This window comes from Mixophyes fleayi, chromosome 1, assembly GCF_038048845.1.
Source record: "Mixophyes fleayi isolate aMixFle1 chromosome 1, aMixFle1.hap1, whole genome shotgun sequence".
In the NCBI taxonomy this organism is placed as follows: Eukaryota; Metazoa; Chordata; class Amphibia; order Anura; family Limnodynastidae; genus Mixophyes; species Mixophyes fleayi.
In genome coordinates, this window is record NC_134402.1 from 385,204,842 (window position 1) to 385,231,649 (window position 26,808).

Here is a 26,808-nt window from a genome sequence, read left to right on the forward strand (position 1 = left end):
TTGCAACAGGGACAGTTTTTTTGTTAACAAAGTCAACAAATAACACTTCGACCCTGTCTGTCTTTCACATACTTGATGGGATCTCAATGATGAATGCTCTGTACCATGGTCGTCTAAAACAAGAGGTATTGACGTGCTTGAACTACTGTAGTTTAAAAATTATAAACACTACACTTGAAAGTTGGAGGAGGTATTGTGGCCCCGGTACCAAATTGTGTACCAGGACCACTGCACTATGCAGTCCAGAAAGCTACCTCGGTGAAACGTTTGGGACTAAAAACAATATTGTAAGGTGTGAGGTGTTCAGAATAGACTGGGAATTAGTGGAAATGATTGTTATTGAATGTTATTGAGGTTAATAATAGCGTAGGAGTGAAAATAAACCAAAAAACTTGTTTTCAACACTTTTTATGTTTTTTTCCAAAAAAATCCGAATCCAAAACCTTAAATCCGAACCAAAACCTTTCAACATGTGTTTTGCGAAACAAATCCGAACCCAAAACCTCAAGCAAATCCGAATCCAAAACACAAAACACGAGACACCAAAAGTGGCCGGTGCACATCCCTAGAAGGGGGTATGGGTTGATTCATGGTTCTGGCTTCTCCTCAAAACAAGCAACCAAATATCTACATATAAACATTCAATAATGAAATATTTAAACAATCCAAGGCTTTCTTCTCTGACATTTTAATGGCAATGGAGGGAATCTCCATGTCCGCTCAGGTTCAATATGATGAGTTTAAACTCACATGGACTAGACTGGACTTTCATCAAAGATATGCCACAATATAACATTTTGGACAATACACTTTTGTCTGGTATTACTAGTTTCATATTCCTAGACCATACACCACAATTTTTTTTCCAAGTTCCAAAATGAAGGTTTACCTCCGCTACCATATTCAAGCCTCTTCCTTCTTTATCATCGCCATTTACTTTGCAAAATGTCTCTGACATCAAGATTATTCAACATTAAAATGTGAATGTCTCTATGTACCCCTCATCTTAACAATATATTTTTTGAGCGGTTTTCTTTTCCCCCTTTTTTTTGTATTGCAATCAAAAAAGGTGTTTAGGTATGTATGCAGGGACAGCTGATCATCCAATGTGGGGCATTGCTACCCTGCCGTGCATCCAATACCAGGTGTACCACCATCCAAGAGTAAGTATCCTGAAAATGCAGGGAAATGCTAATAAAATAATAATCTATAATTATGGATTCAGCAAATAGCAGTTAGAAAACGGTGTTTTGTTGTCTTTTTATATTCTCATGCTGATTGAATTGTAAAGAAAAGTGTAGAGAGCCTACAATTTCAACACTAGAAGCATCGATCAAACTGATTAATAAATCCAATTTTACTTTCTACCAACAGACTCCTCTAGTGTAACTTAACTGTAAACCACTGGTATCCAAAGGCTAAGCTCTGATAAGAGAGATATATGAAAGGTTAGAAACAGACTGTACAAGTGAAATTAAAGTGTTATTTTGTCTGTTACTACAAAAAATGGACTACTGCTTTATTTCTGCAAATATGTTGAGCTATGTAGCAGAGGGTTACATGAAAAATAAGATTTAATAACCATCATTTAAAAACATTCTTTAAAAAAAAATCTACACTCCAAACATTCAATAGAGTTTAATCATCACAACAAAAGATACACAGAGCTACACTCACTGGTAAATGAACTGGAAATTATGATATATTCAATTTAAACTATTAAAACAAAAACTACGCTATCCCCATAAAATGACTTAAACTGTTCAAAATTTGTATAACATGTAATAAGCACTTTTATGGAACTGTCACAATAAAATAAACTGTATTCCCATGTAACTCCCCTCAATAAAACCAAAGGGATATTACATATGTTGTTTTTCGAACAAATTGTATAAGATGTAAAATGCTGAGAGTGGTACTACTCCATGCTCTTGCTTTGTATTGCCTCATCCTATACCCCTCCCCTTGATTCCCTTCCTTTTTTATCCCTTGTAATTTACAATGTATGGGGTTTTTTTTTCTTTGTCTTTTGTATGTACTATGTAACCAAAAAGGAAAAACTTTAATAAAAATCATTATTGAAAATAAATAAATAAACTGAATTCCATTTCAGTTACTTTTACCTTTCAACCACTCTCTCACTAACCAATAGAACATCACTTAGCACTTTGGTAGATACTTAACACCCACAGGCGCAGTACTAAAACGACTGTGATAAACTTGTCTTAACTGATAATCCTGACCATGGTTTTAGCCTTGGAGAAGTATCAGGTGCTGCAGTGATGGATATGAGTCTTATTGTACTAGTTGGGGGATTTAGTAGTAAAAATAACAACTGTTCTGGTTCAGAATATTTGTGCCATAAAAGCTCACTTTCCATACTTCAACCAATTTACTTTCCTTTACTAGCAGCGTCTGTAGTGGCATTGTTAGAACATGTAAGGGTGGAGACAGCCGCTAGCAATTATAAGTGTCGTGTCATTGAGACACTTTAAGCATTGTTTCAGCTACAAAATGTGCTAGCTTTTATAGCTCTCAATGCTCCGGTGACAGGTAGAAGTGAAGGGTAATAGGTTCCTCCCCTGACAAACAGAAGACTTTGTATTGAACATATTCTGTACTGTATCACATCCATGCAATAGGGAAAGTGTTACCCGTTCCTATCAATGTGTCACTACATCTTCAACACATAACTGTACAAATCTCTATTTGACAGTGTGGATCAATGACAGGTCCACTTTAAAGCATTCTATTGTCTTCAATGTGTACATTTTAAAGATGTTGTTTCATTAAAAAATAAAGTCTGCCATTGTAATGTTCTTTTCCAACACCATGGAATCTTGTCTGTATATCTTACACATGACTTATAATGTTTCTCCTTCCTGTTCTCAGTAATATCTGCTCAGCTCCTCTTTCAGTCTCTCCCTCTCTGACACTTCTAAGCACGCGCATGGTCTTTACAACTGTCTATTGAGGGGCCTTATCTATGTCAACCCTTTCAACTAAAATACAGCACCAAATAAACATTAATGAACTCACCTTTCATTCAACATTTACTTCATTTTATTTCACATTCAGTACCTCTGAAACTTCTATATACACACAAATATGACTGTAGAGGCAACACATATATTTTTGCTGTCTATCGAGCATTAGCACTAACTTCAATGCTTGCACTACATTTTATAACAAGGATTTATCAATCCATTCAGAAGAATAGGACACATCAATCCTCAGAGAGCAATTCCTCTGTCTTGTCCCTGTGTTGGGCCAATAAAGTGAGTCCATTGTAAAGCAATCTGGCACTGTGTACTACCAAATTCTATATAAACGTTTCAGGATTGTTTCACAAACTCACTCAAGGAAATGTAGCCATTCAGTATTGCAGTCAAGGACTAACTGCTCCCGAAGCAGATTCAGATGTCTGTAATTTTCTACTATAAAAGGAGAGTGGAAGCGACTGACAGCCTTTGTACTAAAGAAGAGAGAGAGAGGAAAAAAATGCAAGAAAATAAGAAATCAAGGTTACCAAGCAATCAGTTATGTAATCACTAAGGACAATTAGACTCAAGCTCTTTTTTATTTTCACTGAGCCTTAGAATAAATGGATTGGGGAAAAAAACAACTAAAATAACAAAAACAAAAATATAAAAAATGCTCCATTATGGTAAAGTTAGGCTCTGTTGATTCAGATAGCTTTATAAATAGAGCACCAGGTTACTATGGTGAAGAGCACACTGAATGCCTTTAGAGTTTTAGAATACACAATTGTGATCATAAGGACATTTTATGTACTGAATTAATAAACTGCTTTACTCCAAATAATCTTATTTAGCAATTTGAATGACACGGTAATCACTGAAATTACAATGTGCAATATAACTAGTTCATGGTAATTGGATCACAGTTTAATAAAGGGCTAATAATTTACATTGCAGCCAGAGAACAGTTAGGGTGTTCACTAAAAATTACATAATGTTTAGTTTTGACTAATGGTTATTGTACTGTATGCGTATGACAAATAAATACATATTTAAAGAGACACAATGCAGTAGAACTATTGTCTATTTATCTCTATCACATCACAGCTGTCTTGTCATGCACTTAAAATTCCTCACCCTCTGTTCTAATCAGGTCACACCAGCATGCTAGTATGGATCTTAAGGGGATGGGTATGTGGCAATTGGGATACTTTGCCACCTTCTACTAGAGGAAAGAGTGGGCAGCACAGTGGCCCAGTGGTTAGCACTTCTGCCTCACAGCACTGGGGTAATGAGTTCGATTCCCGACCATGGCTTTATCTGTGTGGAGTTTGTATGCTCTCCCCGTGTTCGCGTGGGTTTCCTCCAGGTGCTCCGGTTTTCTTCCACACTCCAAAAACATACTGGTAGGTTAATTGGCTGCTAATAAATTGCCCTTAGTCTCTCTCAGTCTGTGTGTGTGTTTGTTAGGGGATTTAGAGTGTAAGCTCCAATGGGGCAGGGACTGATGTGAGTGAGTTCTCCTTACAGCGCTGCGGAATTAGTGACGCTATATAAATAGATGATGATGATGATGATATTTCAACACATTACAATGGTACACCATTACACACTGCACCATATATCATGTAAAAGCTGTGCAAGGTAAGGTATGCACAATTCTCCAAGATTCTAATTGCACGTGAATTTAGCCGAGATTTTATTCACTTCAGGCTTGGATTTCACTCTGGGTTCTAATTAGTGATGTAAAGTATTTAACGAAGACCATAAATTTTATCTGTGTTTCACCTTTGACACAGACACATTGCTTTATCGTTGCCTTTGCACTGGGTCAAGATGACAGACAGGAAAGTCTGAGGTATGTACTCATGGGCAGCTGTATATTTGCTTGTGATTCACTGTCATGCTTTGCACATGAGCCTTATTTTAAAGGCTAACCAGCTTTGTTGATCATTATAAGAAATCCTTTACCAGTATGCACTGCACACCGCCTGGACCAATCTAGAACAAGGTGGGCTGCCTAGCGCTTATAGGAAAGATAGTACAGATAAAGTATTAATAAATGAGATCAACAGATTACTATTTTGAGATCTGCTTTGACTGTGTGCAGGCCAATATCCATCAGCCAAAACATTAAAACCACTGATAAGTGAAGTGAATAACATTGATTATCTCATTACACGGAATATATTAGACAGCAAGCGAACAGTCAATTTTTGACATTTATGTGATGGCAGCAGTAAAATTGAGCATGCGTAAGGATCTGAGAGACTTTGACAAGGGCCAAAATTGTGATGGCCAGACGCCTGGGTCAGAGCATCTCAAAAACGGCAGATCTTGTGGGTTGTTCCCGGTATGTAGTGGTTAGTACCTACCAAAAGTGGTACAAGGAAGGTGAACCGGCGACAGGGTCATGGGCAGCCAAGGCTCACTGATGCATGTGGGGAGCAAGGGCTAGCCCGCCTGGTCTAATCCCACAGAACAGTTACTGTAGCACAAATTGGTGAAAAAGTTAATGCTGGTTATGATAGAAAGGTGTCATAACACACAGTGCATCGCACCCTACTGCACAGCCGCAAACCGGTCAGAATGTCCATGCAGACCCTGTCCCCCGTCGAAAGCACCTACAATGTGCACATGAGCGTCAAAAGTGGACCATGGATCAATGGAAAACTGTGTCTGGTCTGATGAATCACCTTTTCTTTTACATCATGTGGATGACTGGATGCGTGTGCGTAGTTTACCTGGAAAAGAGGTGGCACCAGGATGCACTTGAGGAGAAGGCAAGCCAGTGGAGGCAGTGTGATGCTCTAGACCAGGAGCCGGCAACCCCCGGCACGCAGAGCTTTGTCATCTGGCACGCCGCAGCAGCTTTCATAAACACAGGAGCTTGCCGAAATTGAACTGCCGCAGTTCCACCCGGCTCTCGTTAAGGGATAGACGAGACATTGTAGCTGGCTCTCATTACATATTCAATGCCATCCATCCTGCTCAGGGGTGCCGAGCCGTAGGGGGCAGGGCTAACTGGGAGGGGCGGGGCTATTCGGAACAGCAAGTCAGTGACAGGCTGTCACTGAACTACTGGAGACAGGCAGCAAGCAAAAAATCAGACTGCTGCCAGGCAGCCTATCATTTCAGAGCACAGCCCCGGAGCCATCAGCTTCTGGAGATGAGGTGAGTATGAGGGATTGGGGGATGGGGGTGTTATAGCCTGGCTTTGAGTATATATGTGGAATTGTGTGTGTATGTGTAGGGCAGTGTGTATGTGTATGGAATTATGTATGTGTGACATTATTTATGCGTATTTAGCATTATGTATGTATATGGCGATGTGTCTGGGGGGGGGGTGACGTGGTGTGTCTGGGGGGTGACGTGGTGGGTGATGTGACGGGGTGGCTTGATGCGTGATGTAGCTGAGGGGTGGCGTGATGTGGCAGGGGGGTGACGTGATGCGTGATGTAGTTGAGAGGTGGTGTGATGTGGCTGGGGAGGGTGTGATAAATGTAATATTTTATTATAATGTATGTATTATATACTGCATGATCTGTGTTATGTTCTGTGTTCACTTATTGCTTGCTTTTCCATATTTATTAACGCTATGTAAAAATATAGTGGAGTTCTATGGAAACGCTCTTTAAAGACATGGTACGGAAGAGGCATTAATGAATGTGCTTTTAATCCTTGGTTAAAAGCAAGGACACAATATAAGGTTTTGTTCATGCTTTAACTAGACTTGTTTTTCAATGATTATATGAATGAGCCGTAACTTACATTTTTTTTGTGCCAATTACCAATATTTCCAACACCCGTTCAACTACACAAAATTTACCACTTCTATTCTTATTCTTGCCTCATTTAGTTCATCTAACCGGCCAACCTCTGGCTCTCCAGGAGTTGTGAAACTGCTAGTCCCAACATGCCCTGCCAGAAATCAGCTGGCTATCTACTGGAAAAGCATGCTGGGGCTTGTAGTTTCACAACACCTGGAGAGCCACAGGTTGGCCAGGCCAGATTTACTCAATGACACAAATGCTGCCATTCAATGTAATAGTGATGTAAGTTGTTATACAGGTTACTTGAGGACAAAGAGTAACATCAGATACTTGTACCAAGTGGAAATTGAGATGACAAAATCACCCTATGGAGAACAAAGGAAAGCTTACTGCTTTTACATGCTCACTGTACTGGTGACGACGGATAAAAATTAAGGTAATGACATTACAAGAACGTGTGTATTTTACTGATAAGACTATACACATTATGCTGATGGACAGACATACCCTTACACAACATGTTGCAGATACATATTATTGTTGTATATGGATAAACAAAAGCATTCCTTTCAGCTGGGAGTGCACAGAAACCTATCAATAAATGTCGTTCCATTTCAACTGTATTGGTCTTAACCATTTTGTCTTTAAACAATTAAAAAAACAAAACGCGCTAACATTTGATTTTGAACACAGTATTAACTTACCTACATATGATAACCCAGTCGGATGGTACACAGGACACCAAAGAGTTCTCAACCTCGATTAAAAACTAAAAGAAAAAATATGTTTCAACTATAAATAAAAATTACATTAATGATTATTACTTAAATGACATTATACATATAAAGAAGAAACCTTCCATTGTATATCCTCAAACACATCATGCTTACATACAAGCAGAGATAATTGGAAGAAGGAAAGAAGCACAGGAAGAGGTAGTACTTAATACAATGATAATTGATGAAATGTGATAATAAGTAGACCTCACTATATGATGCCTCAAGGCTAATGGATTATTATGTGCTATTCTAATGAAAGTAGGGTTATATCTGAACATCCACAGCAAAATAATCTATACATTCCATGACATTAGTCCTACTGTTATTCATAACATTACCAAGAAAAGGCTTTGTATGATGTTTATTAGTGATTAAATGTTTACTAACATTTCTTCCTCACAGCACTGGGGTCATGAGTTTGATTCTGACCAGGGTCCTATCTGTGTGGAGTTTGTATGTCCCCCCGTGTTTGTATGGGTTTTCTCCAGCGGCTTTGGTTTCCCTCCCACAGTACAAAAACATACTGGTAGGTATTAATGGCTTCTGACAAAATGTACCCTAGTGTGTGCCAGCGTGTGTGTCTCTGTATGGTAGAGAATTTAGGTTATAAGCACCAATGGGGCAAGTAATGATGTGAATGACAACGCATCCTCTGTACAGATCTGTGCAACATGATTGACTTTATATAAACAATAATAATACTTTAATAAACAACTCTTCAGTATAAAGGATGAGCAAATAGTGGTTCCATTCAATCATACACTGCCATTTCTTATTACACTACATTTACAATATTTTTTTGACAAGAGTTACTGGGGTTGAAGGGTAAGATAAAATTAAACTGGCTAACAAGCAATAAAAAATAGACAAAGTATATAAAATAAATATATAGGAGCATGACACATACTAAATCGTGATTAGCATAAATGATCATCTCTATCCCGTTACCTACTGAGTTACCAGTTGCTGTCATGACACAAATGTCAGAGAATTGTACCCAAAAATACATGTATTACATATTGCATCATTACCTCATGACCAGACACTGAAGTATAAGATATGGAAGGATTTTTCAATGTTTTACGGATGTCTGTAAGATGTCCTTGAATTTGTGAAAATACCTCCTGGATCTCAGCCTTCCTTTCACTTATTTTGGGAAACTCTGTGAGGTCTTTGAAAAGTTCAGTTTTATTCCCAGTCCTAAAAAACAGAGAACACTTCATTTTGAATTTTGTATCTTCTTGTGTGAAGTTTGCCATCAGCCAGGCAAGATGTGCTAGACACTCAGAAACATACTTACTTTGCAGCATCTTCATTTAACACTTGTGCAAACCTCTGCACTGGACTGAGAATTTGTGGGACCTCTGTGAAAATCTTCTTCAACAAAGTGGATGTAATTTGAGATTTAATGGCAGGGATCAATGCTTCAAGGTGGCTTTTCAAGAAGCACAATGTGCTGACTATTAAGAAAAACTCCTGAGGGGAACACTGGAAAGAAAATTGCATCATAAAATATTTAGTTTAACAGACCAAACACAATCACACTCATCTTTTACGAACATCTGTCAAAGTTATGCACTTTTAAACTCAATTAATGTATTGATCTGACAAAGCCTTATCTAGTCATGCTTCTAGTCACATATTTTAAGAGAAACAATTCCGAGCTGAACAGTATCAATATAATATTCTTTACACAATTGGGAATTAAAGTATTGTTGTTACAGGGAGACAACAGAACCTGCATGTTATAAGGGGAAAGGAACTAACTGTGCATATTGTGAAGTGGATATTAACAGTCATAAGAGGGCTTATGTCCAGTCTGCATAGGTTTTTAATAAGATTTGAGGTTGTATTTGTTTTCTAATTACCTTATATAATATTAACCAAACATGACAGCGTTATGCTTTACCCAGGCAAAACACTGCTCTGTTGGTCAGATTCTATAATTTCTAATAATGTGCAGATTATAGTTCATAACTTTGCTGTTGTTGCTTCTGGTAGAAAAATAAGGATATATATAAATGGTTTCCAACATAAATTGGGTGCTGTATAAAGACAATATGGATCAATTTAGTGGTCCCAGCTTTCACAACTTTCTTGCTTCCTTACTAAAATAAAACTTTTTAGGTGTCAGAACTAATGTTACCTTTCACATTGCTGCAACTCTTCAAAACCGTAACCAATTATGCTGCATTTGCAAATAAGTGAAATCCACTCTTCTGCCTTCAGTCAGCATGTCCACATATCTCCCATCTCTACAGGTTCAAGGGATGGACCATCCCTTTGTTCTTTACATTTTATCTCTTTATCGGGTCTAAAGTATAGAACTTTGTCTAGGCTGCAAAAAGTAGTATCTACCCACTAGTGGTGGAATTCAATTGGATGCGTTACAGCCAAAAGTAACGCAACCTACCGCATTACTACCGTTAATAGGGTAATTTTAACCCGGACCTGCAAAACCAGATGCTAAAGATTACCGTACTAGCAGTAATAATGCGCACTATAACTGTTACTATGGTAATAGTGCGCAGACGGCATTACTTTAGTCAGTAATGTGGCCAACTGAATCCCCCTCCTAAGAGGGGAATTCTCCCCGAAGTACCGCCGCGTTAAACGTATTACCGTTATTACGGTAATTTTAACCCGGCTTTCTGTTCGCAGCTCAGGGAGGAAGAACGGTATTTAAGTGCACTATTACCGTAATAACAATAATAGTGCGCAGGCCACGTTACTGTAAAAAGTAACGCGGCCAATTGAATTCCCCCCTAAAGTGTTTTATTGTGTAAGACATGGTATATACTATATTGTATGCAAAAGTGCACAACTATTAATGGTAGGAAAAAATGTATCAATGTATCATCAGCATCATTTATTTATATATCTATGTATACTGATTTTAGATGCAAGCATAGTCATTTAAACTGTTGGCAGGCATGATACCACACAAGCAACTTAAATACATGTATTTACATACAGTTATTAAAAGTAATACATGTATAACGCAAATATTCTATTGCTATAAGTACAACAAAAAACTCGTCTGTGATTAATTTCCTATTTTCAGTTAACCATGGCATTTAATAAATTTAATAAATTTTGGCCAATCACTTGCCATTCTAAGTTCCTCATTCTTGTTGTCCAGACAAGCGGTCGAGATGGAAATTTAAAAGTGGGGGTATGAAATTATGTAAGGGGAGTGTAAGTGAACAATTTATACACCCCCACTTCCACCACTGGTCCAAGTATAGCTAAATAAATTTCTGTATCAATAACTTACATATACACTTATATCTCACAATAGTAAATATTATTTACACACAATTTAGCGGTATTTTAAAGAAACATAAAAGGATCAGCGAAAAAAAGATAATAAAATGATCAACATCATGCAAGTATTGTATCTAAAGGGTATATTGACAGTGTTATACCATTGAATTTCAAGTCGCCACCATGGTGCTGTATATCCTATATACAGCACCATGGGTTTGATGGGCGTGAATTGCCTTTAAATATAAGTATATTGATAGAACACCCATTGATTCAAGAAAAAAAAAAATATATATGATTTTATTACACTATATAGCAATCTCTCTCTTTACTGTTCTATTTGTCTGTCTAAGCTTCCACTTAAAAAGAAAGGAGATAACCAAACTGGATGGACCTAAAGGATCGTGAAATAAGCTACACGCACTTATTATATCTGATATGTACCTTTTATATCTATTGACGTTGTGGTTTTTTTGAATAACATATGACACTACTAGGTGACCCTTTGTATATTATTTATTTTTCGAACCCATTTTATTCTCCAGGAGAAAAGGACTGATAAAACGTAAAGGAACTGTGTAATTCTTATTAATAATATTCTTTTTTTTTCAGAAAGAAGCGCCACAAGCCCTAATACTATACTGTATATACACAATATATATATAGTGCCTACATAAAATCATCATACCCTGCCGAACTGATTACCTTTTGTCCCATTACACCATGGACATTGAAATAAATTAAATCAATCTTTTTACACATTAGAGTAGAGCCACTGATTTAGACACACTATACATTCATATATATATATATATATATATATATATCTTTACATATTTCATTGTTGATTAGGATTAGATTAGGTGTATTACATCTTGTTTGATAAAGCTCACACTACTGTACCCCGTATTTGTTTTCAGGCATCATAACAATGAAAGTTTGAAAAGAACAGAAATACCCATCAAGATTTGTTATCAAAGTGGAAATGTATCTATTGGATATCCTATGTCAGGAAGCATAAGAAAAGTGACTTTTTTTATTTGAACATATTATATCCCAAGTGAACGTCTACTTATACCTTTTAGCGAACATTCACTTATCATAAGCGCCGGTACCTACTCCCATTTGTGTTTTTATAGATTTACTAATTTGCTGTTTGACAAACTGCAGGGAAAGCTGTCAGCAAAACAGCCACACAAGAGGTGGTTGTGAGAGGAGAGATTGCTCAATCTGCATGTTATTTGCCATTCAGAACATAAGAGGAGGCACCATTGTTTTATGAATTATGGGGGGCAAACATTATTTAATGATCAAGTGGCAAAATTTATTTCTAATAAACTAATGGAGGAAAAATTTATTTCCCATTACATTACAAGGACAATATTATTGTATTACATTATGGGTTAGCACTTCTGCCTCACAGCACTAGGGTCATGAGTTCAATTCCCGACTGTGGCCTTATCTTTGTGGAGTTTGTATGTTCTCTCCGTGTTTGCATGGGTTTCCTCTGGGTGCTCTGGTTTCCTCCCACACTAGAAAAACATACTAGTAGGTTAATTGGCTACTATTAAATTAACCTTCTCGGTCTGTGTGTCTTTTAGGAAAATTAAACTGTAAGCTCCAATGGGGCAGAGACTATTGTGAGCAAGTTCTATTAACAACGCTGCAGAATTAGTGGCACTATATAAATAGCTAATGATGATGATGGGGCAATAAGAATATATCATTATATTAAAGGGGCAATACTATTTGATTGTTAACGGGGGCAATAATTATTTATGATATGCACGTGGCACTACATATTGCCTCCATAACATAATAAAATAATATTGCTCTCTTCACAGTGGTTGAAGTAGGGGTATATACAGTGGTATGCCATACCAACACTTCTCCTACTATTTTCATTGTAAAACTATCAAAACTATTACTTATAGTTATATGGCGCCACAAAGGGTCTGCAGCGCTGTACATAGAGCATGCATAAAACAGAACACAGCACAGGGGACAAAACAAAATCAAAGTGCAATTAAAAGCAACTCAGCTGAGAGCAGGTGCATAGGGCAATGAGGTACAAATGAGTTCTAGACAGGGCCGTCTCTTCCATTGGGCACGATTGGCAGGTGCCCGGGGGCCCTGCGGGCCAAGGGCCCGTCAGAGGCAGCGCTAAAAAAAAATCCTGCAAAAAAAAAAAAACCCACAAAGAAAATACTTACCTTGCGTTCAACTGGCAATCCGGCTACCTCCCTGGTTTCCTCCTCCGCGCTGCGCTCGCAGTGCATGTCAGTGACGTCATCACGCCCGCCCGACATCCATTGTGGACCGCAGCACGGAGGAGTCCCCCGCGCAATACAACTTTAATCAGTAGGCAGCAGCAGTGACTCGGAAGAAAAGTGAAGAAGATCGCATCGGAGAGTAAGCCGATTAAAAGTTTTTTTTTTGTTTAATTAAGGGACGCTGACGGCTGATAGATATATATATATATATATCTACTATATAAATGCCTAGTGGCGTGTGTGAAAAAAAAAAACCCAAGCTGCAGCGCCACCTGCTGGGCAGAGTTATACACGGACCTATATATTTCTTGAAGGAGAAGTGACAGTTGGGAGTGGTTGGTGGTTGCCGGGGGGTGACCGTGGGGAGTTTTTAACACCTTAAGTAGCTTGATGAAGGATGTGGCGATGAAGGATAAGGTGGTTACAAGTGGACAAAACCACATTAAAAAATGGCGCTTGCGTCGGGAAGTAACGCTCTTCCCCTGAGGAGGCCTGGGCTAGGCCCAAATGCATAACAAGAACATTTTTAACACCTTAAGTAGCTTGATTTGACTAGAATGCATGAGTATCATGCACGGGTTAACATATATATATATATATATATATATATATATATATATATATATATATATATATATCTCTATATATCTATCTATATCTATCTGTAATATAAATACTTAGTGGCGTGTGTTAGTCTGTCTGTGTGTAAAAAAATAAAACCAAGCTGCAGCGCCACCTGCTGGGCGGAGTTATACACTGACCTACTAATTCTTAGTGTGTGTGGAAAAAAAATTTCAGAAAGGGCTGAAATTTGGTATACTAAGATGTTTCTTAATTTGTTAATTTAATTTGTTAATTGTTAAAAGTGTTTATAAAGATTTTAAAAAAATATATATATATTTCTTGAAGGAGAAGTGACAGTTGGGAGTGGTTGGTGGTTGCCGGGGGTGACAGTGGGGAGTGGTTGGTGGTTGCCGGGGGTGACAGAGTGAGAGGAGTGTGATACTCAGGACCGCTGAGAGAGATCCCTGTGTCTGGATAGACATCTGGATAGATGTGGCGATGAAAATGAAGGATGAGGTGATGGAGAAGAATGATGAGGTGGTGACATGTGGACAAAATCACGTTAAAAAAGGGCGCTTACGTCGGGAAGTAACGCTCTTCCCCTGAGGAGGCCTGGGCTATGGTCCAAATGCATGACAAGAACCTTTTTAACACCTTAAGTAGCTTGATTCGACTAGAAAGCATGAGTATCATGCACGGGTTAACATTATATATATATATATATATATATATATATATATATATATATACATATATACATATACACACACACATACACCCGGTGCACTGCTTTGCCCGGGGGCCCATAATGTTGTTAAGACAGCCCTGGTTTTGTTAAGAGGGCCCTGGTTCTAGAACACTTAGAAACTAAGGAAACGGAGGAGGAGCGGTGGGGGGTGAACAAAGCCAAGCTGAACCTGTGCCCAGCAGTGAGGGCGAATTAACAGGATCAGAACAGTGGTGGAGATGCAAAGTCAAGGGAGAACAGGAGAACCAAGAGCATGGACAGGTGTAAAAGTGAGGATGGGGGGCCAAAGGCAAGGCTATCAGGAGGAGGAAAATGACACAGGGATTAGAGGGCCATGCTAGCGGGAGCTTACAATCTAAAGGGAAGGGCAGACTAGCAGAAAACAAAGTGGGAAGTCAGAGTGAGGGAACAAGAAGTCTAAAGGGAGAAGTGAACAAAAGCGGTTAGTAAGAGGAGCAGAGAAAGAATGAGGGTGAGGTAAACTACGATAGTGAAGAAGGATCATGAAGAGGAAGGAAAGGGAGAGGTTAGACCGGCGGTTCCCAAAGTGTGCGCCGCGGCTCCCAGGGGTGCCGCGGCGCTGTCACTGGGGTGCCGCCGGCCAGCCCTAGAAAAAAGAAAGCAAACAGAAACTTACCAATCCGCGCGGCGCTAGGACCCAGCAGCCTCCTCTCTCCCGCAGCTGTCACTGAATATCGACGTCAGTGACAGCTGCGCGAGAGAGGAGGCTGCAGGGTCCTAGCGCCGCGCGGATTGGTAAGTTTCTGTGCTCTTTCTTTTTTTCTATAGCTGGCGCCTGGTGTGGGGCAGAGGAGAAGGGGGACAGAGGGCAGAGGAGGGGGACATAGGGCAGAGGAGGAGGGCAGATGGCAGAGGAGGGTGAGAGCGTGAGAGAGAGCAGAGGAGGGTGACAGCGTGAGAGAGGGCAGAGGAGGGTGACAGCGTGAGAGAGGGCAGAGGAGGGTGACAGCGTGAGAGAGGGCAGAGGAGGGTGACAGCGTGAGAGAGGGCAGAGGAGGGTGACAGCGTGAGAGAGGGCAGAGGAGGGTGACAGCGTGAGAGAGGGCAGAGGAGGGTGACAGCGTGAGAGAGGGCAGAGGAGGGTGACAGCGTGAGAGAGGGCAGAGGAGGGTGACAGCGTGAGAGAGGGCAGAGGAGGGTGACAGCGTGAGAGAGGGCAGAGGAGGGTGACAGCGTGAGAGAGGGCAGAGGAGGGTGACAGCGTGAGAGAGGGCAGAGGAGGGTGACAGCGTGAGAGAGGGCAGAGGAGGGTGACAGCGTGAGAGAGGGCAGAGGAGGGTGACAGCGTGAGAGAGGGCAGAGGAGGGTGACAGCGTGAGAGAGGGCAGAGGAGGGTGACAGCGTGAGAGAGGGCAGAGGAGGGTGACAGCGTGAGAGAGGGCAGAGGAGGGTGACAGCGTGAGAGAGGGCAGAGGAGGGTGACAGCGTGAGAGAGGGCAGAGGAGGGTGACAGCGTGAGAGAGGGCAGAGGAGGGTGACAGCGTGAGAGAGGGCAGAGGAGGGTGACAGCGTGAGAGAGGGCAGAGGAGGGTGACAGCGTGAGAGAGGGCAGAGGAGGGTGACAGCGTGAGAGAGGGCAGAGGAGGCAACGTGAGAGGGGGAAGTGTGCCTGGATGCAGAGGGGGCAGTGTGCCTGGATGCAGAGGGGGCAGTGTGCCTGGATGCAGAGGGGGCAGTGTGCCTGGATGTAGAGGGGGCAGTGTGCCTGGATGCAGAGGGGGCAGTGTGCCTGGATGCAGAGGGGCATTTTTGCATACAACTAAATAAGTATCTGTCGTGACCTAAATACTTATTACAATTTTTTGACCCAACTACTTCTAAAACAGGACTGCTCAGTAATTATTTTGGAGGGGTGCCTTGAAAAAATTTGGAGACTCTAAGGGTGCCGCGAACTGCAAAAGTTTGGGAACCACTGGGTTAGACAATTGCCATCGTCTTACCTCCATTTCATTCATGAACATCCCATTACATATTCTTTGACAACTTTGACCACTATCCCTTAATATAATGAAAAATGAAGTTTGCCACATAAGTTGATTAGAAATAAATTTTGCCCCGTAATCAATATATAATGATTACTTCCATCATTCATAAGTCAATGGTGCCTCCTCTTATGTTCTAAATGGCAGTAGCCTATCAGAAGCAGGCATAAAATAAAACCTGTATTTTTTCTGGCACTTTTCAATCCATTACACAGCTAGAAATTTAGTATCCCAGCCTTACACCACACTATAATAAATGCTGCAATTTAAAACACCTACCAAATCCGATTTTCAGTAAATCTACCCCCTAATCCTGATGGTGGTTGTGAATGAATAGCAACTGCTAAATTTAGCTGCTGATTCATGTAATGTAATATCTACATGATCCAAGTTTAAAAAAATAATATTTTTTTCTGCAAGTTGTGCTGCCCCAAACAAGCACATTTCTGTCTGTTATTTTTCTAGTTCAAATTATAAAAATGAAAGCAAATGTCTAATTGCTATGATCAGAAACAGCATCTTTTTCTTCACAGCTACTTATGGAACAATTTTCATAAATATCTTAGTATGTTTCTTATGTGCAGTTCTTCCAAAATTAACTGGGGTTTACTGTGACAACATATTGCTATAGGCAGGCAGTAACAAAGTTACTACAAATGTTTATCATTAATACAAAGCAGTATTTGTGATAACAAAGTGTGTTTCATTAGTAGTAGAAACTGTTATGTATAAAATTACAATAATTTTATTTATTTTCTATGAACTTTAGCGGAGTCATATTCAAAACCATCAATAGAGTAATTATTACATGGGGTATTGTTTTACTGCATTGCAACACTCTCATCAGCTGTAATTCTATAACAGACACTGCATAGATTGAATTAAATTAAAACTGACGAAGTTGGAAATTAATATAAACATTTTTAAATTGACACTAATTAATTTCATATCCCTCCCTTTCCTTAAAAGTGTAATGTGGTTAACAAAATAAAAAACCTAAAGAAAAATTTTGTTTAGAGAAACGCAGCGTGTATATTAGTTTGTTGTCTACCCTTAGAAACAGAAAGTAATGACAGAAAAGAGCTAGCTTATCTAGCATCTAGACATATGCTTGTCAATACTGTAGAAATCACCAAAGACTCCTTGCTCCAGGCTTCTTAAACACTAGCCGTTTTATTTGCAGCATAAAACAGCACATCACAAACAAAGAATCAACGGCTTTCTGACACACTAGCTTAGCCCACAATCCCTCACTATAGTAAGGCCGCTAATCAGCAGGTAACAGCAGGATCATTAACCCTATTGTACTTTTCCCTGCTGGACAGTTCCTATTCTGGTTACCTTTTCCACATACCCTTTCCTTAGCTTTGCTATACTTGCCAAAGTGTATCATGGCAAAAATTTACTCTCTGCCAATTCACGCTCTTCTGGCCTCGTCAAAGCAGGCGAATCGGACGATCTGGGAAGCTCATCTATCTGCGACAGGGCTTCAGCATTATTATGCAGAACCCCTGGCCTATGTTCCACCTTAAAGCTAATGGGTTTTAACGCCAGGAACCAACGTGTGACCTTGGCATTCACCTTTTTACTTGTGTGCATCTAGTGCAATGGGGCGTGGTCGGTGACCAGGGTGAAATCTCTACTGAGTAGGTAGTACCGGAGTGCCTCTATTGCCCACTTAATGGCCAACTTACTTTATATAAGGTTGGGGATTCCGAAATAAATTCTAACAGACCAGGGTACCCCATTTTATGTCGATATTGATGAAAGAGATGAGTCAGTTACTTGGCGTAAAAGCTCTCTGCACCTCAGTCTATCACCCACAAACGGATGGGCTGTTTCTGATGTTTGCTGTACGGGAAGTTCCTCAAGCCTCAACAGGGTTCAGTCCATTTGCGAGCTCTGGTATGGATGACAACCAAGAGGCATCTTAGACCTCCTTAAGAAGGTGGGGGGAACAACAAAATTCCAAAAGAGCCAAATGTGGTTCAGCTTGTTGCCCAACTGTATAACAAGGTTGAGACAAATAGGACCTTCAATAAAAGAATACTTAGAGGATGCCCAAGAGCGTCAAATAAGGCATTATGACACTCGGGCAGTAGTTTGTTCCTTCAGCCCAGGCAAGGGTTTGGTTCCTAGGAAAGCAAGATCTCTGCACAATGGCAGGGACCTTATGAAGTCAAAGGAGGCGGTTGGTCGGGTAAACTATAAGGTCTGCCATTTGGGTAGAAGACGAGAGGAAGAGATTTACCATGTCAATTTACTAAAAACTTGGCATGAGGATAATCATGGACCATCATTGCTAGCTGTTAAGACAGAGGCCTGTGAGGTACCCATTGAGACGTCCCTGACGCCACCTCAGAAGCAACAGGTGGTAAAAATGATGGCTCGAAACAGGGATGTCTTATCTCCTGTCCCTGGTCGTACCGCTCTGATAGAGCATGATATAGTCATACCCTCAGGGGGAGTAGTTAAACAACGGCCATACTGTATACCCGAGGCCAGACGAGCCGCGGTAAAGAAGGAAGTGGAAAACATGCTTCAACTGGGCGTTGTGGAAGAATCTACAAGCGAGTGGAATAGTCTGATAGTATTGGTCCCGAAGCCCAATGGGACAATACGATTTTGCAACGACTTTAGACAGTTAAATAAGGTCTCCCAATTTGACACGTATCCCATGCCGCAGATAGATGAGTTGGTAGAGAATTTAGCCAGGAGTATGTATTTTTTCACATTAGACCTCACTAAGGGTTATTGGCAAATACATCTAACAGCCTCTGCCAAGCCAAAAAATGCGTTTTCTACACCTGAAGGCTTATTTCAGGACAAAGTGTTGCCTTTTGGGCTGCATGGGGCATCTTCCACATTCCAGAGGGCTGTGGATAAACTCTTGAAACCCCATAGAACATATGCCACTGCGTATTTGGATGAGATAGCTATCTATACTCGCGATTGGGAATCACATCTTTCCAAAGTGGAAGCGGTGTTGGAGTCTTTGAGGGCACATGGCCTTATGGCCAATCTCTAAAAATGTGCTTTAGCCATGCCAGAGGCAAAATACCTAGGATATATAGTTGAAGGTCGAAAGGTCAAACTCCAGATCAACAAGGTAGAGTCCGTAAAGAATTGGCCCAAGCCAGAGAGAAAAACCCAATTGAGGACATTTCTGGGCTTGGTAGGATACTACCGCTGATTCACAGAAAACTTTGCTACTCGGGCTACACCACTGACATAGCTTCTAAAGAAAGTCTGTCCAGACAAGCTAAGCTGGTCTGAGGCTGCAGAAGCTGCCTGGGAGGACCTAAGGATGGCATTGTATACAGCACCGATGCTACAAGCACCCGATTTTACTAGGAAATTTTATCTGCAAACGGATGCCTCGGGAGTGGGTCTGGATGCGGTGTTGTCACGAAAAGTAGAAGGAGAGGAAAAACCCGTCCTGTATCTAAGTCGCTTACCAAGAGGAAAGAAATATGCGACTGTTGAACAGGAGTGACTCGCCATCAAATGGGCTGTGGAAGCCCTCCTACCTTTTGTGAACTCCCAACCTTTTGGGTAGGGAGTTCATGTTAGTAACAGACCATGCTCCATTAAAATTGATGCAGGTAAATAAGGAGGTCAATGCCAGAGTGACATGATGGTTCTTGGCATTGCAGCCCTTACATTTCAGTATAGAGCATAGACCAGGAGCTTTGCATAAAAATGTGGATGCTCTCTCCCGTAACCATGCACTCCCATCAGTATCTGCTTCACTGGGGTTAATGAAGCCAAAGAGAAGGGTGTATGACAAAGAGAGCAGTTTTACGATCCCCGCGGAGTCCGCGTCGTGTAGCTGGACAAAGCTAAGGGGAGGGGTATGTGGCAATTGGAATACTTTGCCACCTTCTACTAGAGGAAAGAGGGGTGGTTTCCTCACAACCTATAGGTGCAGAGGGTTAAATCTGCACAAACACACACACCACAGGAGACCTGGTGGAGCACCTGGGTCTAAGCAATCAAGGAATCAGTTAGAGTAATCCTGGGGAGGAGGCATAAATAGCTATTTTGTGTTGTGGGTGGGAGACTGGTGTGAGCAAGTGGCCAGTGACTAGTTAGGGACCTAACTGCTATAGCCAGAGTTGAGGGCTATTGGACTATGTTTATTTCTGTGAATGATTCCTGTCCTCCAGAAAGAGAAGGCAAACTTTCCGGATCCTAAAAAATACCGAAATTCAAGGCATTGAATATCAGTGGCAGGGCTTAATCATGTCATTAAGCCCTGCCCCCCACTTTTTAATGCTATGAATTTAGGCAATTTTATAATGGGGGCGGAGCTATGATGACGCAAAGACGTCACCATGTCCCCTCCTACCCCTGCCACATGACCTGTCCTCTAGGATCTCTCGAAGGATAGAGTCAAAGTTGGTAAGCATGATTTAGAGGTGAGCAAGGACATACCACCTTCTAATTCTAGGTCTCTCCGCAAACTTTAAGTTTGCCTCCCCTGTAATGCAACATGGTTTGCCAAGGTGCAATTTATTCCTTTTTTTGTTTTGCTCCTAACTTTAAATGAGGCCTTCACTGTTTCAAAAATGAGGTCTACAGTAATGTCAGAAGACGTTACTCAGTTGCATGATACACATCATGCATACTTGTGCCATAACTATATGAAAGACAATGTATTCAAGGACATATGCTTGCATCACTAATACAAGGCATACAAAGCAGCTATTTTGTCCCACAATAAAACAGTTTAACAACATATTACCAATCCTTTTCAACTATTTTCTGTCATAAGTAGCATGTGTTTATACAGGTAGCATTGTATTTTCTACTTCAAGTTATAAGGACAGGCCAGGGAAATCTTGAGCTGACTCGCAATAGTCTGATAATTAACGAGGGGTACATTACTTCTTATTATACACATGTTTATTTCAGCTATTAAAAATATTTTAACTATATATTTTTATCTATATAATATTCAAAGAACTACTTATGGCTGTGAATCTGAAAATGTAGAAATGAATTCAGACTTTTGCAATTCTGGATGTCTATGAACTAATGGAGCATGACCTCATTCTCTGTGTGCTGAGCTCTACTGTCAGAAAAGCCTCTGTTCAAGATGCATGCTCTGTGCACACCAGTTACATCGGGAACTAAACATCAACTACTTGAACTTCAAAGTGTTGAAATATATTTAGCAGTAAACAGCAGCAACCAAACTATAAAACTTATAAAAATAAATTGGCAAAACAAAAAATGTTAAGACAATAAATAGTATTGGCACCTTTGTTCAAATAACTAACAATTTCCCTGAAATTAACAACAGTACTTGGTCTACACAAATATTACTCTATTAATATTACAGAACCTTTGTTTCTTTATTCTAAATGTGACACCCTCCCTATTAGCCTTTCAAGTCAGAAATGAAAAATATGGCATTGACAAAATTATTGAAATCCTAGACTTAATATTTGGTAGCACATCCTTTGGTCAAAATAGCTGCATACAACGACTTCCTATAGCCACGGATGAGCTTCCTGCATCTTCCTACTGGCAGTTTGGCAAAAACTGCTCCAGTTCTAACAGATTTGTAAGGTGCCTTCTCCCAACTACTGTTTTCAGATCTCTCCAAAGGTGCTCTATGGGATTTAGATCTGGACTCAATGCTGGCTACTTCAGAACAGTCCAGGGTCTAGTCTTGAACTATACCGGGGTGCTTTTCAAAGTGTGTTTGCAGTTATTGCCCTGGTAGACACTTCATAACTGACTTATGTATTAATGTTATTTTCCCTTAACATTCATGTATGACAATGTGTATATTGTATGTAACCTTTCAAAGTGTGCTTTGCTAACTGACATGTGCAATTGACAAAGTCTTTTGAAATTAGCCAGCCCCAGGGACAGATAAGCATCTCTGAGGAGTTTGTGTATACAGAGGATGTGGACCTGACCAGCCAGACAGAACGAACAGAGGTGAGGATCATGCTCTCTGAGATGCCTGACATATCTCAGGGATAGATAACTCACTTCAAAAGCCCTGTATCATCCTGGGTATCAATCTGTCCTAAGTGAGAGCTAACCTCCAAAAGGTGGGAGTGAGAGCTATGTGAGAGAGGTTTAAATCAGCTGCCTTACCTAGTAAAATTGATAATTTCTTGAAGGAGATCTATCTAGATTGAAGTGTGCCATCTTTCCCAAAGTGTACTCCTCTCCAAGTCTTAACGAGTAAGTTAGTGACTCTGTTTTTATTTCCTATTTTATTTCTTAAACTTATCTGTGCAACTTTTTTTGTCTGTCTTGTTATTAACTATTATGTAAATCAGCATTGGAAACATGTTTTGGATTAATTACATTTAATCTACCTTATTCTCCATGATTTTCTGTGAACTTACGAAGCCAAGTAAGGCTCATGCTACATGTGTATGTGATTTAAGTGTGAAATATTAATAAGTGGTTTGGTGAACGAAAGGACTCCATAGTAAATACTTTGTGGTGGCAGAAAAGATGTGTTCATTGGTAAGTGACTAAGGTGACTCCAGTCACAACCAGCTGTTCAGATTGTTGTATCTGGGACAGGCTGGGTTGTTCGTGACAATGAGCTTGTTCAACATTGCACTCCAAAATGGCCTGGTAACCACCAGACTGTATGATGCCATAGAGATATTCAAGGCAATGCTTGACATATGCAAACTCACTGAAAGTTAACCTCTAAGCCAAGCTGACTTTATCTTTTTTCAAGGACATGCCTGCATCTCTGAAGTGATGCTCGGTACCCTAATGTTGGAAAAGACATTGTTCCCAAAGTACTAGGATGCAAAGAGTTTCATAGAGATGAGATCAAACATTTCATTATGGGTCATATAAATTAGTTGAGGATGAAGGGGACAAAAAAAATGGTAGATCCCTCTTTCCATTAAAGATAAGTGTATTGGCTAAAGTGGCATTTTACCGAAAAGTAAAAGCAATACAGTTTTAAATGTTATGTGTACAAATGCTCACAGTTTAGTAAATAAGTTATCTGAACTGATTTTAAACATGTCAATGGATAGTTTAGATCTTGTAGCTATTATTGGCTGGATCAGCCTGGAGTAGTGTCGTTTGCATAATGTGCTCTCAAGCAATTAGTTAGGAAACCAATATGCAAAGAAGCAATCATAGGGCTTGATTTACTAAACTGCGGGTTTTTAAAAAGTGGAGATGTTGCCTGTAGCAACCAATCAGATTCTAGATGTCAGTTATTTAGTACATTCTACAAAAATGAAAGCTAGAATCTGATTGGCTGCTATAGGCAACATCCCCACTTTATCAAAGCCGCAGTTTAGTAAATATACCCTATAGACTTTGTTAACACAAATGAAGAGAAAGCATGAAATGTGTCTGTAGGAATGAACTTGTGGTCTAGTGACAATCAGTTAGTATAGTTTATTATACAACCAGCAGTAAAAAACAGCCCCACAAACGAAGGAATTTGATTTTTGAAAGGTTGAAATGAGAAACCATTTATGCGAATCTCTCAATGGGAGGGAATTCATAGGTGGAGTGCAGGAACAGTGGAGCAACTAAACTAAAATCTAAAACAAACATGCATTTTTAAAACAGATCTTTGTGCCAGATACGTTCGTAAAAGCAAAATGAAGATAAAGCCACTATGATTCTCCAAGTAAGTGACAGAATAAGTGCTAAGAAAACTGCATATAAAATATATAGACCGACCCACAGTAAAGTGGGTCGGTCTGTATTAGAAATTTTTATTATTTTAATTTTTCTCCCTTTTCTATACAGTTATTATTATTTGTATTTATGTTTTATTTCTCTTTTGTAATATTTTTATTTTCATTGTATCTTTCATATTACTCTTCTCCTGTCCCTGAAGTAATATGGCCGATTGTTTAAAACGTGAGCGTCTCACGAAAACAAATGATGAGAAATTGTCTTATTAATAAGAGTTATTTTAACCTACTAGCTATAAATAGAAAGATTGCTAACTAGTGTGCCTCCTTGATAAAGTCCAAAGGGACGAAATGCGTTGAAGACTGCATACACAATGCAAACAGAATTCAGGAAGACGCTAGGCATTGTGGGACCAATCACTTCGGCATTCCATATGCGGGTCAAGTACCGCGACCAACAAAGAGTGGATGCCCACAACTTTTTGAACAATAAGAAGTGTAAGTTAAGATTAGTGTATTAAACCACACCGCATTGAATTGAAATTATAACTGCATTGCCCCCACGAACATTGCGTCTGTCCACACACCGCTTTACATCAACTAAAGAGCTATAAACATTACCTTCTAACCAGAGTTTATTCTCATCCTTACATTTTAATATAATTTTACCATTATTATTCTTCATATTTTTGTCCTTATTTATAGCTTTTTCTATCTTGATTTTTATTCTTAAATATTGTGATTTTGATTTATTGGTTTATTTATTTATTTGCTTCTATTTATAAACCAGTGGCAGTAAGATTCTATTTGTGTCTCATTACACAGAACAGGTTGAATCTGCTGCTAGCCAGTGCGCCCCTCCTTGTCTATATTTAATATATTGAAACCAGTCTAAGTGCTATGACCAACTGGCGTTCAAACAGTGCCATTAATTCAAGTCCAAAGCATGCAAACACATGTAAAAATAAAAAACACATTGAATTCTATGAGACCATACCCATTTGCAACTATATTTGCGCCTGTGTACATCTGTGTTGTGGTGCAGAGTTTTGGATGCTGCTTGTTTCAATTCAGTATACCAAGCATGTAATTGCACTTGAAACAGTCCATTGATCTATATGGGAGTGCCTTAATAATAATAATAATTTTATTTATATAGTGCTTTTCTCCCAATAGGACTCAAAGCAATTTCAATTTTTACATACACTGTAAAAAAAAGTGTGCATATATTCATATTTATTGTGACAGAAGGTATGTATCCCAAATAAGCTTACAATCTAAGAGGTGTCGGAAAACCTGAAAAGTTACATAAATAACAATTGAAGTTCCGTGTGGCTATTGTAAAGCCATCATAATCAGCTTACAAAAATAAGCCGCTAGCAATCGGCGTTTCTGTGCAGCTACCACTGGTGTGATGTGGTTGGAACGAGGAGCGAAACTGGAAGGTGGAGACACAAAATAAGACTCACTTACTGTAAAATCTTAAAATAGTAAGCTGCTGGTAACCAACCTTCACCATTTATTTTAGCTGAGCATCATGTGGTAGTTCTCAAGTCGGATTTTGCTTTTGCGTTGCACAGTCACTTTTGTAGTTTCTCTCAAATTTAAGTAATCGTGCATAGCCTGGTGTTTTTCTTTAGTGTAATGCTCACTGCTGACAAAAAATGCCTGGACAGTTAAACTCACTGGGTCCAGCAGCTTACATAGCCCACTAGGGGCAAACAGACAGACACACACAGAGTAGGGTTTGTTAGCAACCAATTAACCTACCAGTATGTTTATGGAGTGTGGGAGGAAACCCACGCAAACATGGGGATAACATACAAACTTCTCACAGATAAGACCATGGTCGGGAATTGAACTCATGACCCCAGTGGTGAAAGGCAAAAGTGCTAACCACTTAGCCACCGTGCTGAGGGTTTGGGTTGTTTTATTTCAATAAAGGGTTAATTTAACCAGTGTTTCCCAACTCCAATCCTCAGGGACCCCTAACAGTGCATGTTTTCCATTTCTCTTTGCTGGAACACAGGTGTATTCATTACGAAACCGACACATTTTGAAAGATCCACAGGTGGTACTAATTATATCACTTGTGACCTGGAACGTTCCTTTCATTTTCAAGTAAAGCCTTATGTTCATATCAGCTCCTGGTTGAATACGAACGTGCGTATACCAGATATACATGCTTTTATTAAAAAAAACTAAAAAAAACACAGCACATTACGTTTGTTTTGCGTTTCATGATGAATGAGGCCTTGCATGGTTATATAAGTCTTGCATTGAAATTATTAGTGGATTTACTATTTGGACAGGAGTTGACTCCATATTACAAGTACTGTGACAGTCATTGCCTCAACTGAATAGAGGAATGATGATTTCTGAGAGATAAATTTCACTTTCGATCATCATCGAATATAATTGTGACTGGAGCACTTATAAATAACTTATGGTATAAATTTATTTAAAGGAAATAGCTCAGATATTTGATATAGGAAATCTTTATTTATAAGACAAGGGGAGTATATTCTCTGTTTTTGTAAACAGGTTACATCCTGATTCTAAAAATAGCCTGTGTCCAAATCTGTATAAAAAGCATGGTCCTGTACACTGAAATGTATCATTCTGATGTTCCATCTGACCTGACCACTGATACCTTTAAATCAGTGGAACTGTCCTTGTCAGGGCACCTGAGCAAAATAAAACATCACTCTTTGCTTCAAGACCCTGCTTGACAACTTCGTTAATATTGCTGTAATCCTGTGACCTGC

The 26,808-nt window shown here is 39.7% G+C and overlaps 1 protein-coding gene across 1 annotated transcript in view; it reads right to left on the reverse strand.

The window, feature by feature from the left end:
- The window catches only part of MSH3 (mutS homolog 3), a 145,916-nt gene that overhangs the window by 48,262 nt on the left and 70,846 nt on the right, over positions 1–26,808 (reverse strand). The window contains exons 14-17 of the mRNA XM_075180088.1: positions 8,834–9,021; positions 8,565–8,733; positions 7,459–7,523; positions 3,359–3,475 (exon numbers count right to left, since the gene is read on the reverse strand). Of these exons, the coding sequence (XP_075036189.1) occupies positions 3,359–3,475; positions 7,459–7,523; positions 8,565–8,733; positions 8,834–9,021 (539 nt within the window). The remainder of the gene's footprint in view (positions 1–3,358; positions 3,476–7,458; positions 7,524–8,564; positions 8,734–8,833; positions 9,022–26,808) is intronic.